This window comes from Carcharhinus amblyrhynchos, chromosome 7, assembly GCF_965287045.1.
Source record: "Carcharhinus amblyrhynchos chromosome 7, sCarAmb.v2.hapA, whole genome shotgun sequence".
NCBI lineage: Eukaryota > Metazoa > Chordata > Chondrichthyes > Carcharhiniformes > Carcharhinidae > Carcharhinus > Carcharhinus amblyrhynchos.
Window position 1 is genome coordinate 42,419,795 of NC_137330.1, and position 15,939 is coordinate 42,435,733.

Genomic DNA, 15,939 nt, shown 5'->3' on the forward strand with positions numbered 1-15,939 from the left:
CTAGGCCCTTGTGAGACCCATTCCTCTGGCACCACTGATACAGATCCTCAACAACACGCTGGACTAAGGAAAAGTTTGCATTATCACAGATGACTGTCTGCATATCATCACTCTGAAATTACCTTGGCCGGTGGGAATTCATGAGCTGCCTCAACTAGGCAGGAGTCAGATGTTTGCTGTAGATTTTTGAGGAGCAATACTCTGTCCACACTGCAAGTCATCCTCATCCTCCTGGCATGGTCTGGAGCATGGGCAACAACACCCTTCCCAGGATGGGAGCACTATCAAGGCTATAGTCACATTGCCATCACACAGCGAGGAAGGGTCACCTCCCAAGATGCAACCTCAATGCCCACTCCAGTCCTGGTCTTCAGTGAGGGAAAAGCTATCAGGAAGTCTCAAGCTCTCTTCCCTATTCATAACCTCAATATCGCCTCCTCTGGGGACACCGCTCGGCAACCTCCCTGATGTCCTCCTCATAAAAGGAGATGTGCCACTCAAGCATCTCCTCCTCTGACAGCTTCTCGTCTCATTGCAATGTCAGGTTGTGCAGGGTGCAGCACACCACAACAAAACGTAAAACACTTTGGGGGCTATACTGGAGGGCGGTCTTGAGGAGCTGCAAGTGTGCAATGAATTTCCGTCTGAGCGCACCCCTACTTAGACAGAATTTCACATTGGCCCCAAGCCCTGAACCTCCTCTCAGAAGGCAGAGCCTGATCTGCCTTGTAGAAATGTTCTCCATGCCATTTCACATGACACAGAGGGTTTCCTATATGGGCTATTGCTGCACACCCTTCACTTCCTTGCCATCATCCATCAACTGGAGCTTTGTTGCCGTCTGGCAGTAGAGTCCCCAGTGAAGGACTCTGTATGTCGGGGTCTTTCCACTTAACATTGGGAATCTGGGGTGGAGGGTGTTGCACGCAACAGTTGCATACAACTATTGATTGCATCAGTTCAGGAACTCCCAAGATGCTTGCCCTTTTTGTGGCTTTGTGGAGTGAGTGGACCATGCTATTAAAGGTTGTTGTGCATGGCTTTCTTTTCCAGTTTCCTAAGTAACCTTTTCTTACTATTGTGTTTGCACTTCAGTCCCACCATGTTCCTGATCTATGGGCATCCAGTGCAGAAAGAGTTGGGAAAGGAGGAAGACCTCCTTCTGAATCTTCTCCCGGGCACAGCCAAACTCACTATCAAAAAGTCTAGGCAGTTTGCAATTGAGGGAGTCATCCAACCTGACTGTCCACCCCTCTACTGCGACTGCATCAGTGGATGGTATCTCTAGAGGGGGAGCATGCAGAGTCCACTAGCACCATCGAGGCCTTCCATACCCAATGGGCATATTGGAACTTGGTGCCTTATCAACCCTCTTAATCACACTTTGGTTTAATGTTTTAAGTTTCATTTGCAATCTTTTTTTTGGTTCAGGCAGTATCCCTTTAAGGGACTGTCCCTTTAAATTTGCCCCTCAGTTTATTTGATTTATTTTAATTGGTTATGCCATTTACCTCAAAATAGGGTATGGTCACTGAACTGATAATAGGCTGACGTGGAACAAAGGTCTGGGGTTCCAGGCTTGAATCCCACCACAGTAACTGGTCAGATCTGAATTTCAATTCAATAAAAACCATCCTGTGGCAAAGCACTGGTGAGCTGAAAAATGTATTCTGTTAACCAGCTGCCCCGTTAATTTGTCCCTCAGTTTACTTGATTTATTGTAACTGGTTTTAGATTTGCTATAAAATCTTAGATTAGAATCACTACAGTGCCGAAGGATGCACTTTGAGTCTACACCAACAACAATCCCACCCAGGCCCTACCCCCTAACTCCACATATTTACCCTACTAATCCTCCTGACACTACTAGTCAATTTAGCACAGCAATCCACCGAACCTGCGCATCTTTAGAGTGTCGGCAGAAACTAGAGCACCCAGAGGAAACCCACGCAGAAATGGGGAGAATGTACAAACAATGTATAAAAACAAGTTCTGATATTTGCATTTATTTACAATGACCAAAATAGTTTCTTCAAGGTTTTGTGGAAAATTTAAAAATATAAAATGATGCATTTGCTTTTGAAACATTTGAGTCTTCCAGTTTATGGTAAGTCTACACTGCATCCAGCCTTAAAGCCCACTGGCTGTGTCACAGAAACAGTGACGTGAGGCTCTGTGAAGGAGCAGTGCTAACCATCGTGCCATCATGCCAGCCATAAATAAATAAGCTTCACGTGGCAGCCACTGGTGAGCTCATTGCTTTCAAGCCTGCATATTAAACTTAGCAGAGTCAGAACACTGGCAGCCCCCACTGCCCAAATTTGTCGCTATGTCAAGCTTTATCTTTTGGGCACTCACCCAACTGACTGAGTTCCCCCACCACCTACCCCACCACCTGCCAGTCCCAACCCCTCAGCAACCTCGACCCCCACCACCCAGATGGCCAGCCCCAATCTCCTCCTCCCTCTCTCTGTCTGCGATCCCTGTGCAGAATAGCAGTGGGTCCTCCCAACCTACTACCGGTTTGGCACTGCTGAAGGGGGACTTCTCCCCGCTCTTCCCCTTACCCCGATTGCCTGGAGGGGCCTCAATGGACTCTCTTCCCTCCAGCGGGGTCAGCCACCTGTTCCCCGTTTGTGGGGAGCAGTAGTAAAACCCACTGGAGTGAACCACTCCTGGCATGGGGGAGAGACAGTAGCGGACCAGAAGGCTTCAGTCCTAGGCCCACTAATGAAATGGAAATGAAGATTTCCATATACTAATCAGTTCCGTGCCAATTTCCAGTGCGGAGCTAATGACGCTGGAAATTTTTGGCTGGGAGCCACAGGGAGGTCATGGGGCCCAGCAAGAAGCCGTGAAATGGCCTCCACTAAGTCTCCCGACTCACTGCTCTGCTTGAGCATCGCAGCTAGGGGGAACCGCACCCCCCCACCCCCCACATGATCGTTATTACTTTGCTGTTTGTGGGAGTTTGAGAATGCACAAATTGACAGTTGTATTTCCTAACATGGCCCTTCATCAAACCTATGTCATTTGGTGTAATGTGCCTCAGGACATCCTGAAGTTATAAACGACATGATATAAATGCAAGTCTTCTTCTTTATTTTCAGATGGAGTTTTAAGTGTTTCAAATCTAACTGGCAATTCCACAAAGTGTTCAACATATAAAATAGATAACGCATTTAACAAAACGACTAACTATACATGCACATTTGTGAATAAAGTATATCAGAACAGATCTGAAAAGATAACTATTGTGGTTCTCGAAAGTAAGTAAAACATTTGTTTCCACATTTACTACAATGTTCCTTACACTAATGCATAATGATAAAAACAAAGAAAACAGTCCTTTTCATGTATTTGCTGCACCATCTGTTGCGAGAAGGTCTGTTACAGATTAATGTCTCCTGCTACATCACCTCCTCAACTATTTTGGTCCATTGGTCTACTTCCCTCCTGGCATTTGGCCACTTTGAAATCCAGGTGAGAAAAGATCCTCAATTGCATCTCCTGGGTCATGTAAATTCTCAGCCAAGGGAGCCCAGTGTTAGGGAACTTTTGATTGATGTCAGTATGTCTGCCATGCACCCTCCCAGACTCCACAGCATCGCTCTGAGATGTCTGGAGGTATAGTGATCCTGAAGAAGCTCCTCTGTTCCTGTGCAGCTGCCAAAGTTGAGGGGCAGACTTGTCTTCATGTTTGCCCAAGACTTCTGTTTCAAGTGTCTCATTAGGGAATTTGTGATGTTCTGGGGAATGGGAAACTGGAACAGGGAGAATTTGAGAGTAAGGGAAAGACCAGACTTCTCAAACATTTACTGATCACCAGTTTGCTTAGAACTACAGCAGATATTACTAATAATCACATTCTTTCCTTTGTTTTCATTTCTTATCACATTGAATTAATCAACTCAACTTGATCATGTGTAGTTTTGTCTTACTTATCAAAATAATATAGATTGTCCATTTTTACATTTTTAATCTGAGGAATTATACTGGGCTATATTGTGTTCAGTTTCAATTATGTATAAAAATGGGAGTGCAAAACTTATATGAATTGAAATATCAGTGACTCAACAGTTCAGATTTTAGCGCTCATTTCTGAACCAAAAGAACATAAGAAATAGGAGCTGGAGAAGGAGCAGGAGTAGGCCATTTAGCCCTTCCAGCCTGCCCCATTCAATAAGATCATGGCTGATCTGAAGTGGATTAGTTCCACTTTCCCACCTGCTCCCCATAACCCTTAATTCCCTTATCTATCAGAAATCTATCTACCCGTGACTTAAACATATTCAATGAGGTAGCTCCACCACTTCAATGGGCTGAGAATTCCAGAGATTCACCACCCTCTGAGAGAAAAAGTTCCTCCTCAACTCTGTTCTAAACTGGTTCCCCCCCCCCCCCCCCGCCCCCCGCCTGCTTATTTTGAGGCTGTGCCTTCTAGTTCTGGTTTCCTTTCTAAGTGGAAAGAATCTCTCTACCTCTACTCTATCTAGCCCTTTCATTATCTTGTAAGTCTCTATAAGATCCCCCCTTCAGCCTTGTAAACTCGTTGGAGGCCCAGTCTATTTAATCTCTCCTCACAAGCTAACCCCCTCATCTCTGGTATCAGCCTGGTGAACCTTCTCTGTACTCCCTCCGAGGCCAATATATCCTTTCGCAAATAAGGGGATCAAAATTGCACACAGTACTCCAGTTGCGGCTTCACCAGTGCCCTGTACAGTTGCAGCAAGACCTCCCTACTTTTATATTCTATCCCCCTTGCGATAAAGGCCAACATTCCATTCACCTTCTTGATACCTGCTATGCCTGCAGACTGAGTTTTTGCGAATCGTGCACAAGGACCCCCAGGTCCCTCGGCTGCAACTTTTCACCATTTCAATAATATTCCATCCCCCACTATTATTTCTTCCAAAGTGGATAATCTCACATTTGCTAACGTTATACTCCATCTGCCAGGTCCTCGGCCACTCACTCAGCCTATGCAGATCTCTCTGCAGACTTTCCGCACCCTCCACGCAATTCACTTTTCCACTCCTCTTTGTGTCATCAGCAAATTTTGTTACCCTACCCTAAAGGGTTCATGGCCCAGTCTAAGGCTTGAGTCTACCCTGGTAGTTCAATACAATATTAATTGCCTGAAGTAATAGGATCCTAGATTGTTTTTTGATCAACCCATAACAGTCCTTTTATGTGTATGATGATGTCCTATCTATTTATTTCCTACTTGAAAGAAGCCATGCTTGGGTATCTATCTGGACAGTACTAAGATAGCAGAAGCTGAAACACTTTTGTTAGTGGCACTGCACTCTTTTGCTTCAGACATGAAATCAATACCAAGTTAAACGGACATAACAAAACCCATGGCACCTTTGAAGAAGAGAATGGAGCTCACCCAGTGTCCTGGCCAACATTATTCCTGACACAAAAAATATACTGAATGGCTATTCGTTTTTCTTTGCTGATGGTGGCACTTTGCTGGGCATTAATTTGCCACTTCAGTCACATACACTACAGCAACAATTTCTTTGATGGGAATTTATTTGGAACATGTTGCTGCGCTTTGCCACATTGTAGCAGCAATTACCCATCAAAAACAATTAATTGGCTATGAAACATTTTGAGGTGTCCTGAGGCAACAAAGAAGCTATTACAATGCAAGCTGTTTCCTCAGTAAAAAGTAAATATCATGGGTGGAATTTTCTCAAAAAAATTTTAACTGTCGAACAGGCGAGAAAAGCTATGATGTGAATCTTGCTAATAGGGAGTAGGGGTGGAGTCTCAGCTCACCTGAGAAGCTGGCTGCTGAGTTCTAGGGGTGCACTACTTTAGTGGGAGTCAGGGCTGCCTGCCAGGGGTGGAGTGGTGTAGAGGTCGGGACTGCCGGGGTGCGCGGTGGGGAAGATCGAGGTGGGTGGAGGGGATGTCGAGGCTGGCCTGGACACATCTGGGGGGCCAGCAATGCAGGGTTGATCTTGGCTGACAGATCAGTACGTGCGCAATGGTCCGCTCAGCGCTGCCGAGCTCTCTAGCAGGAATAGGCCCCACCCACAGATTTTCAGCAAGATTCACACCAGTGCACTCTGTAGTGCACAGAATGTGGGAGATTCATTTTGAAAATCCCGCTGAAAAAAACTAGTGGGATTGACTCCAGTTTTTACGCGAGTGCAGCACTTCAAATTTTTTTGGGAGAATCCCACCCATATCTTTAATATCATGTTATATAAGACAGAGGAAATTTTGCACTTGAACCAGATAAAATAAATATAGATTTTAATATTGGTACACATGTTAAGTATATTGGCATTCTTTATTTATAATTAATAACAACTAGAATATTAATAGCACACAATACAACAAACTGATACTCAGGTGCGCAGTAACACATGGTGAGAGGATGCAGAATTGACTATACTGATCAAGGAGGTGACAAAAAGTTCACCATAGGCAAAGCTCACCATGTCTGTTATGAAATAAAATTCATCCAGTATAATTTTTGATGAGCAAAAGAGGAGAAACTCAATGATATGCAGATGTGTATTGTAGAAAACAAACTGAACAGTAATTACCAATTGTGGCTTGTTTTTTCTTCTTTTAAACATGTGTTCAGAGGATGAAAAATCATGCAAAATGGAAACTGAAAGCGATGTAGATTGGAACATTACCAAAGCTGGCCATTATGCAGAAAGCACTAAAAACTGTGAAGAACAACAAATTGGAAAAGTAGTCAGATTTTGTAACAAGGAAGGTCAATGGGAGAATGTGTTTGTCAACTGTACAAGTAAAAAACTTGTGGCATTATTGGATTTCTCCAAGGTATTATTTTTTGTTATCATGCTCTCAATGTAATTTACTTGCTCAGATTGGATGGTTCAGCTCTTACCACATGTGACACTTCATGGTATCAGTCTTGTTTTAAGCTTAGTCCTGCTCATTGTCTCCACTTCCATGGACCCTTGACAAGAAATTTCATTTATTTTCAGTCAGGTCAACACAAAAGATGGAGACATTTCAAGCTATGTTCGGCACAATTTCTGTCATCTTTACATTGTTAGACAAACATTGCACAAGAAGCCAATCCCAGCCATTGAACAGCCCATGCCTGCACCTCCACCCCCCACTCCAGCTGATTTAGTCATCACTATGCACCCAATTGTGAGCCTTCCTGGAGGCTCTTAAAAGTAAGCATTTAGGCATGTTTTTAAAAAATTTAGATTTTATTCCATTTACTAAGAAACTGACTCTTGTACGCCAATGTAACTAGAAATTGATTCTTCATAGCTATTAAGATAATTTTCAGTTATTTAAAACCAGACTAATCACAGACAATAGGCAAGCCACTTCTTCTTAAGCAATCTCTTGTGATCAAGGATGACATGCTGCCACTTTGATTCAATGGGTACTGAGATAGCTGGTAAATCCAAAGCGTGATCTGCAGAGTCTACCATGAGTGGGGCAGATTGTGTTAGGTGTTCCTATGGCAACATTCACGTTTCAAACATTGGCACCTGCCCTATTATGTGATCATTTGAGCAAGAGACTACTGTGATGTCCACATCATTCCCACCATGACAGGTACCAACGGCTGCCAGACCAAGCACTGCCTTATCGGATCCATCATCTCCACCAGCCTGGTCGCCAAACAGAAAAGACAACAGAAACAATGCTGCAAGGGAATGAATATTGGGCCTCAATGATCCCACCAATTTTGCCCTGAAGTCAGCACCTAACTGCCAACCCTGCAACCTTCAGCCAGTAGGAGCTACTGTATGCTACACTACCTGGTCAATCCTAAAGTCCACCATAACAAGCAGTTTTGAACAGATCTTTGGTCTCTCCACCAGGAAACATCATGAACCGTTGACAAAAATGATCAAGAGATGCAGGACAGATTGGATCTAAGTGTAAAGCTGTAATTGGAAACTTTGTCACGGTTCAAAGAAATAAAACAGACAAACAGGCATCTTATGGCAATGGTGCAGCTTAAAACATATAATGTAAGGAGGTTGAGAGAGCCTGGGAGATCCAACAACTCACAGAAACCAATGAAATGTCCTGTTTCTTTAAGATGGTCCATGGAGCAACCAAACAAGGCTCACCCTGCTGACAGTCAAGATGGAAGGAACCTCCTCAAGGACACGGAGGCGGTCAGTGCTTGCTGGAGAGAACATTTTGCAGGATTCCTCAGTTGAGACTCTGCCTTTGAGTTATATTCCATCGAACCCAATTCTCAATACTCTGTTCGACTTGAACTCGCTGCTACCCCAAACTGGAGAAAGGTTGAAAAAGTAATTTGACAGCCTCTGGGGCAGGGGCTGAAATTCTGAAACATAGGCTTGACTGCACAACTTTACATCCTTCATCTGTGTGCAGGACAGCATGCGAAGGGGTGTCAGGAATGCTGTGATCATGATTACATTCAAGAAGAGAGACAAGTCCACTTGCAGTAACTGCAGAGAATTCTTTCTGCTGTCTGACACAGGGAAGTTCATTGCAAGCATCCTCTTCAATTGCCTACTTCCAGTGGTGAAGAGTGCCTTACAGAGTCACAGTGCTGTTTATGTCCTAATGAGTGACACTGCAAGAATGATCTTTACTGCATAGCAAATCTATGAAAGGGCAGCACCGTGGCACAGTGGGGCCCGGGTTCACATCCAGCGTCTGGTCACTGTCTGTGTGGAGTTTGCACCTTTTCCTCGTGTCCACGTGGGTTTCCTCCGGGTTCTCCGGTTTCCTCCCACAGTCCAAAGATGTCAGGGTTAGGTTTATTGGCCTTGCTAAATTGATCCTAGTGTCAGGGCAATTCATAGCTGAATCCGAATGGTTTAATCGAGCAGATGCAGCATGGATTCGTTAAGGGGAAGTCGTGTTTGACAAATTTATTGGATTTCTATGAGGATGTGACGAATGCAGTAGACAGAGGGGAACCAGTGGATGTGGTGTTTTTAGATTTCCAAAAGGCGTTTGATAAGGTGCCTCATAAAAGGTTGTTACAGAAGGTTAGGGTGCACGGAGTTGGGGTTAAGGTATTAGCGTGGATAGAGGATTGGCTGTCTAATAGGAAGCAGAGAGTTGGTATCAATGGGTGCTATTCTGGTTGGCGGTTGGTGACTAGTGGAGTGCCACAGGGATCGGTGCTGGGTCCTCAACTATTTACCATTTATATAGATGATCTGGAGGAGGGGGCTGAATGTAGGGTGACGAAATTTGCTGATGACACGAAGATGAGTGGAAAAGCAAATTGTGCGGAGGGTGTGGAAAGTCTGCAGAGAGACCTGGATAGGCTGAGCGAGTGGGCGAGGACCTGGCAGATGGAGAATAATGTTAGCAAGTGTGAGGTTATCCACTTTGGCAGAAATAATAGTAGGAGGGATTATTATTTAAAAGGCAAAAAGCTGCAGCATGCTACAGTGCAGAGGGACCTGGGGGTCGTTGTGCACGAGTTGCAAAAACCCAGTCTGTAGGTGCAGCAGGTGATCAAGAAGGTGAATGGAATGCTGGCCTTTATAGCGAGGGGGATAGAATATAAAAGTAGGGAGGTCTTGCTGCAACTGTACAGGGTACTGGTGAGGCCGCAGCTGGAGTACTGTGTGCAGTTTTGTTCGCCGCACGCGCAAGGATATATTGGCTTTGGAGGGAGTGCAGAGGAGGTTCACTAGGCTGATACCAGAGATGAGGGGGTTGGACTATGAAGTGAGACTAAATAGACTGGGCCTGTACTTGGGGTTTAGAAGGATGAGGGGGGATCTAATAGAGACGTATAAGATAATGAAGGGGATGGATAGGGTAGAGGTAGAGAGATTCTTCCCGCTTAGAAAGGATAGCAGGACTAGAGGACACAGCCTCAAGATAAGGGGGGTGCAGTTTAGATCAGAGTTGAGGAGGAACTTCTTCACTCAAAGGGTGGTGAATTTCTGGAATTCTCTGCCCGTTGAAGTGGTGGAGGCTACCTCGCTAAATACATTTAAGTCACAGGTAGATAGGTTTCTGATAGACAGGAAAATTAAGGGTTATGGGAAGAAAGCGGGAAAGTGGAACTGATCCACTTCAGATCAGCCATGATCTTATTGAATGGCAGGGCAGGCTCAAAGGGCTAGATGGCCTACTCCTGCTCCTATTTCTTATGTTCTTATGTTCATAGGGTAAATACGTGGGTTATGGGATAGGGCCTGGGTGGGACTGTTTTCGGTTCAGGCTCAATGGGCTGAATGACCTCCTTCTGCACTGCAGGGATTCTATAAAAAACATAAAGAACAGAAACAAGCACTGTACATGACCTTTAATGATCTTACAAAACTCTTTGACTCTGCCAACCGTGAAGACTCACTGAGGATGTTCGAAAATTTTTATCATCCTCCACTGCTCCACATTAAGGTCTTGTGCCTGTCTTACTGACAGGATAGGGTTTTGATTATTCAACAGATCTTGACAAATCTTGACACATGCTCTGCTGAGTTTTGTAAGACTCTGTCATAACAGTCCAGGCAATGGAAACCTTGTTTTAGCACTAAAATGTGCTGCTCAATTGCATTTTGTGTGGTAAGCTGGCTTTCATTGTATGCATGCTGTGTACATCTTTCTTCTATATAATTTGATGCCCTTGTTTAATTTTTCTCACTACCTTGAAAATTTCAGTTAAACAGCATACAAAGCCTTTTCATAGAATCACAGAATGATTACAGCACAGAAGGAGGCCATTCAGCCCACCTTTTCCATGCCAGCTCTCCTAAGGAGAAATTCATCAAGTGCCACTCTCCTGTCTCTTCCCTGTAGCTCTGTCATTTTTTTTGGATAATATTCTAGTTTCCTTTTGAAGACCTTGATTGATTCAATCCCATTATGTTGTCAGGCATGCTATTCAGATCCTAATCACTCACTGAATGAAAAAGTTCCTCCTCTTTTCACCATTTTTTTTTAACCAGTTGTTTTAAAACTGTTCTCAGCTTCTCAATTCTTCCACCAATGGGAACTGTTTCTCCCAATCTATTCCAAACCCCTCATGACTTTGGATACCTCTATCAAATCAACCCTCAATCATCTCTTCTCCAAAGAGAATGCTCCCAATTTCCCCAATCTTTCTATGCATCATTGGCAAACTTTGAAATTAAGCCCTGTATCCCAAGGTCTGGGTCATTCTGGAAGGGCAGTGGTCCTAACACCATTCATAGACCATAGATTAGAATCATAAAATCCCTACAGTGCAGAAGAAGGCCATTCAGCCCATCAAGTCTGCACTGACCACAAATCACCCAGACCCTATTCCTGTAACCCTACATATTTACCCAGCTAATCCCCTTGACACTAGGGTCAATTTAGCATGGCCAATCAACCAAACCTGCACATCTTTGTACCATAGTAGGAAACCGGAGGACCTGAAAAATCCATGCAGACATGGGGAGAATGTGCAAACTCCAAACAGGTAGTGATCCAAGGCCTGAATTGAACCCAGGTCCCTGGCACCACGAAACAGTAATGCTAATCACTTTGCCACCCTTCTTTGGGAACTCCACAATAAGCCTTTCTCCAGTCTGAAAAAACTGTTCATTGCTAGTCTTTGTTTCCTTGACTTGGTGCTACTGCCACATTAGAAACTGGGAGGCTAACTGGAAAACCCCAATTAGCTTTAATTAGATACTTTATGAGCATAATTGTCAGGTTGCCTCATGGCCAGTATTGGGAACAAGGTCAGGAAGTCAGCATGCTAGACAGATATCAAATTTTCAGGCTCAATCCACCTCCGTTCCTAATGCTGGTGGGTCCACAAGATTTAGCCCATCCCATGTGTGGCACACCACAAGAGAATAATTGCTATATTAATTTTCAATTTTCACAGATTAGTGGGCAAAGCCATGGTCACAGCTCGGTCACCAAAGTACAAGTTAAAACTAGACTGTCATTTAATAAAACTGGGGTTTGACTTATTTAGTCAATGTAATTCAGTGGCCTCGATGTTGCCTCCAACATGACATAAATATATTATTGTCATAGACCTCCCACAAAGAAATGTTATGCGATCTTCACTGTAAAACATCTAAATTGGATTGTCAGCCATTAAGGGCAATCCAGAGAGAATTTTAATTTAATTGGTTTGCCTCGTTTATCAGGAACTAAAGGAGGGACGCGGTTCGACAAGCCAAAAGCTGCCGGAAGTATTGAAAAATCTAACTGACATTCTTTACCTTCATAACGATACTGCTGCAAATGCTGTTGCTATTGTTCACATTCTGAGTACACTTACATTAGCTGCAAACAATGCAAAATCTACATTTAATAGAACAGTTGTAGAGGTAAGTCATTTTGCTTTGTTTCTAAAATCAAAGTCGATAAGTTGCCAATTGAACCCTTCTGCATTTGTTACAATGTTAACATAACTAAAAGAATCTATTCCAAGATTAATGTGGCTAATTTAAGATAATTGTTCCACCAATATTTTTGGTCAATGATGAGTAATTGTTTCTTATCATGTAATGTAGTTTTATTGCCCAGTGGTATCCTGGGGTAATGCGTTGGTTCAGGTATGCCTGGTGTAACATCCTAACTTATGTTACAAGCTGTGGGTTTTAGACATGCGAAATACCTTTTACTTTGAGATAATCCTCAAATTCTTGTGAAGTAACTGAATTATTCTCGCTGACAATCTGTTCTGGTTTACCAAATCTTGAGTGTGCATTACTTATTACTAAGACCATGGAACCCTCCCAGATGGACCAGCAAAACTGTTGTCATGGTATCTTAGGCCACTCCCAAGGAGGCAAATAAGACGACAGTGATTATTTCTTAGTTGTGCACAGGATTGACACTTTGACACTGTCCAATTTTTTCTTCAATTTGTGCATCCCCACCCAGCCACCAAAAATAACTGTGCTAATTCCTTCATTCTGACTCTACCAGGATATCCTTCATATAGCTGTTCAAAAACTCTTCCATACAGACTAGGAGGAATGATCATTCGATTCTCCACAATAGACATCCAGAGTAAACAGTCTTCAGAAGGATATATATATAGACAGACAAGTGAAATGGGTAGACACATAGCAGAAGAAAGTTAGTGAAAAGAAGTGTGAAACGAGATATTTAGGTAGGATTAAAGAGAAGAGGTAGTGTAAAACAAATGATACAAGTTTATTGAACAATGCGTGTGCATGTGTATAAATCTTTGAAGATGGCACGATATATTCAGAAGACTTTTAGACAAGTGCTCGAGAGAGAAGGGAATAGATGGCTATGATGGTAGCTTTAGCTGAAAACAATGGGAGGGAGCTCAAATGGAGCATCGGTACCAGCACAGACGGGTTGGGCCAAATTACTAGTTTTGGTGCCACATATCCTATGCTAATTAATAGAATAAAGCAGGTTCAAAAGCTTGGAAATTATGCTGAATGGTTAAGCCTATATTAAAGTATTATGTTCAATTCAGAGCAACACTGTTTTGGAAAGATGTTAAAGTCCTTGGAGAGGATGCAGAGGCGATTTACCAGGATTATATCAGTATTGAGGGATTTCAGTTGCATGAAGTTGCTATTGTTCTTAGAGCAAAAAAGGTTAAAAGGAGATTTGACACAGGGGTCCAAAATCATGAACGGTCTGATAGAACAAATAAAGCAAAACTGTTTCCACTGGCAGAAGGATTGGTGTGCACAGGCTACAGATATAAGGTGATTGGAAAAAAGAAGCCAGACGAGATACGGGCAAGTGTTTTTTTTACACAGTGTGCTCTTGTGATCTGGAATGCTTGACTTGAAAAGGTGATAGAAGCAGATTCAGCACTAACATTAAAAAACAGTTTGCATAAATACTTGAAGAGGGAAAAATTACAGAGCTGGAGAGAATGAAAAGGGGAGTGGCATTAATTAGACCATTGTACTAAAGAGTTGCCCAGGCATGTTGAGCCAAATAGCCTCCTCCTTTGCTGTATCATTCTATCCTTTGCAGAAAATTGTCTAACTTTGGTACTAATTGGCAATAAATTTGGCTCAAAGAGAGTTAAGTAAAATTGTAAAATGGGAATATTGCCATGAAGCTGTGGTGGGGTTTGGGGTCTCTTGTGAGGCAGGGGTTGAAATTTGCTGCAAGCAAACTAAGAATGTATCTGCCTTGGAAGTATAATGTGCTGGTTAATAGAAAGCAAAGGGATTTTTGATCTTTGGTTTGGTAACTTTAATTTGCCAAGTAGAAAGGTTACCAAAAAAAGTTAACAAATTTAACCAAAATAAATAGCCACACCAAAAGTAATTAGTTATAAAATGCTAAATAATCTGCATTGACTGGGGTGGATTTCTTGTTTAAACATGGTACTTTTTTTATAAAGTATCAAAGATTTTATTCTTAATCTATGATTTATCAATCTAGCTTGAATTTGATATAACTCTTCCTTGTGTGATATTTTTATTTTACTTTTATTTCCTTACAGAATTTTATTTCAATATCAAGCAATCTGACAAACCAAACAGATGCCAAAAATAGCAAGTTTGATTCAAGTGATTTAATGAGATCAGTTGAAACATTCAGTGAATTTTATCAGCCTGCTGAAAAAGATTTCAGCTTAATACTCCCAAACATTTTGTTAAAAGGAAAAATGTATGACGCTAATAGATCAGATGCTTATTTTCAGGATTTTCCTGGAAATTATACCACAGAGATAGAAAATAAAAGTTTGCAAGGAAGTCTAATCAACGATTCTTTGAAAATATCAACCATCTTGTATAAAAATATAGATGAATTTTTGCCACAAAACACAAAAGCAATTCCAGGTGATTTCAGATTAAGCAACCAGGTACAATCAACCACTTTGAAATCGTACAACGACAAAACAAGATTGAACACTGAATTCTACATAAAAATGTTTTTTCCTCCATCGAAGAAATCAGGCATTGATTCGAAAACTGCAAGGTGTGTTTTCTGGAGTTATGAGAAAAGCAACTGGTCAACTGACGGTTGCCATACAACAGTTTCTGAGAATGGAACATACTGCACTTGCAATCACTTAACACCCTTTTCAGTGCTCATGTCTAAGAGTAAACGAGTTATTCCATTTCTTGACGAAATAACCTATGCAGGATTGGCCATTTCCATTGCATCCCTGCTATTTTTTCTCACAGTTGAATTTGTTGCATGGAACACAGTTGTCAAAAGCAATGTGAACCATTTTCGTCACATTACCCTCATCAACACTGCCATTGCTTTGCTTTTTGCTCAATTTTTCTTCTTAGTTGGTGCGATTAATCTTGTTAAAAGTGACCAAATGCTGTGTAAGATTGTTACAATATTCACTCATTTTTTTTTCCTTTCTGTATTCTTTTGGACACTTACTCAAAGTCTAACACTTCTCTACCGGCTTCTCTTTGTTTTCCATCATGTGAGGAAGTCAGTCTTTAAGTTATTTTCAATTTTTGTTGGCTACGTTTGCCCCCTCATGATAGTGATCACTGCAACCACGACCTTCATGAGCAAAGGGAAATATAAGAGCGAAAGCAACTGTTGGCTAAATGCCACACCATCTGAAGAATTCACTGCCTTGCATACATTCATCGTACCAGTTGGATGCATTATTGGAATCAATATGCTTATTCTGACTGTGGTCATTGTGAAACTAACAAGGCCATCTATATCAGAAGGAATGAGAAACAAAGAGGACAAGGAAACAATGAAGAAAATTATTAAAGCCATCCTGATTCTCACTCCAACTTTTGGATTAACCTGGATCGTTGGATTTTCTCTGACAGAAGACTCTCATGATACTGAGCATTATGTTTTTGTTCTCTTAAACTCAACTCAGGTAAAATATATATCAAGCACTTTTGATATATTGAGATTTTGACTGAAGATGATAATATATTGTAACAATATATCACCATTTCTCTTCAAGGGTTTGTTTATATTAATAACTGCCAGTGTCACGGAAAACAAGGTGAAAAACATTTGAACTTTGTTATTTCTAAT

General features: G+C 42.1%; 1 protein-coding gene across 1 annotated transcript in view; it reads left to right on the forward strand.

The window, feature by feature from the left end:
• LOC145344900 (adhesion G-protein coupled receptor F3-like) overlaps positions 1 to 15,939 on the forward strand; it is a 64,063-nt gene that overhangs the window by 40,332 nt on the left and 7,792 nt on the right. Inside the window, exons 11-15 of the mRNA XM_080192195.1 lie at positions 3,111 to 3,269; positions 6,611 to 6,816; positions 12,105 to 12,287; positions 14,411 to 15,775; positions 15,866 to 15,907. Of these exons, the coding sequence (XP_080048321.1) occupies positions 3,111 to 3,269; positions 6,611 to 6,816; positions 12,105 to 12,287; positions 14,411 to 15,775; positions 15,866 to 15,907 (1,955 nt within the window). The remainder of the gene's footprint in view (positions 1 to 3,110; positions 3,270 to 6,610; positions 6,817 to 12,104; positions 12,288 to 14,410; positions 15,776 to 15,865; positions 15,908 to 15,939) is intronic.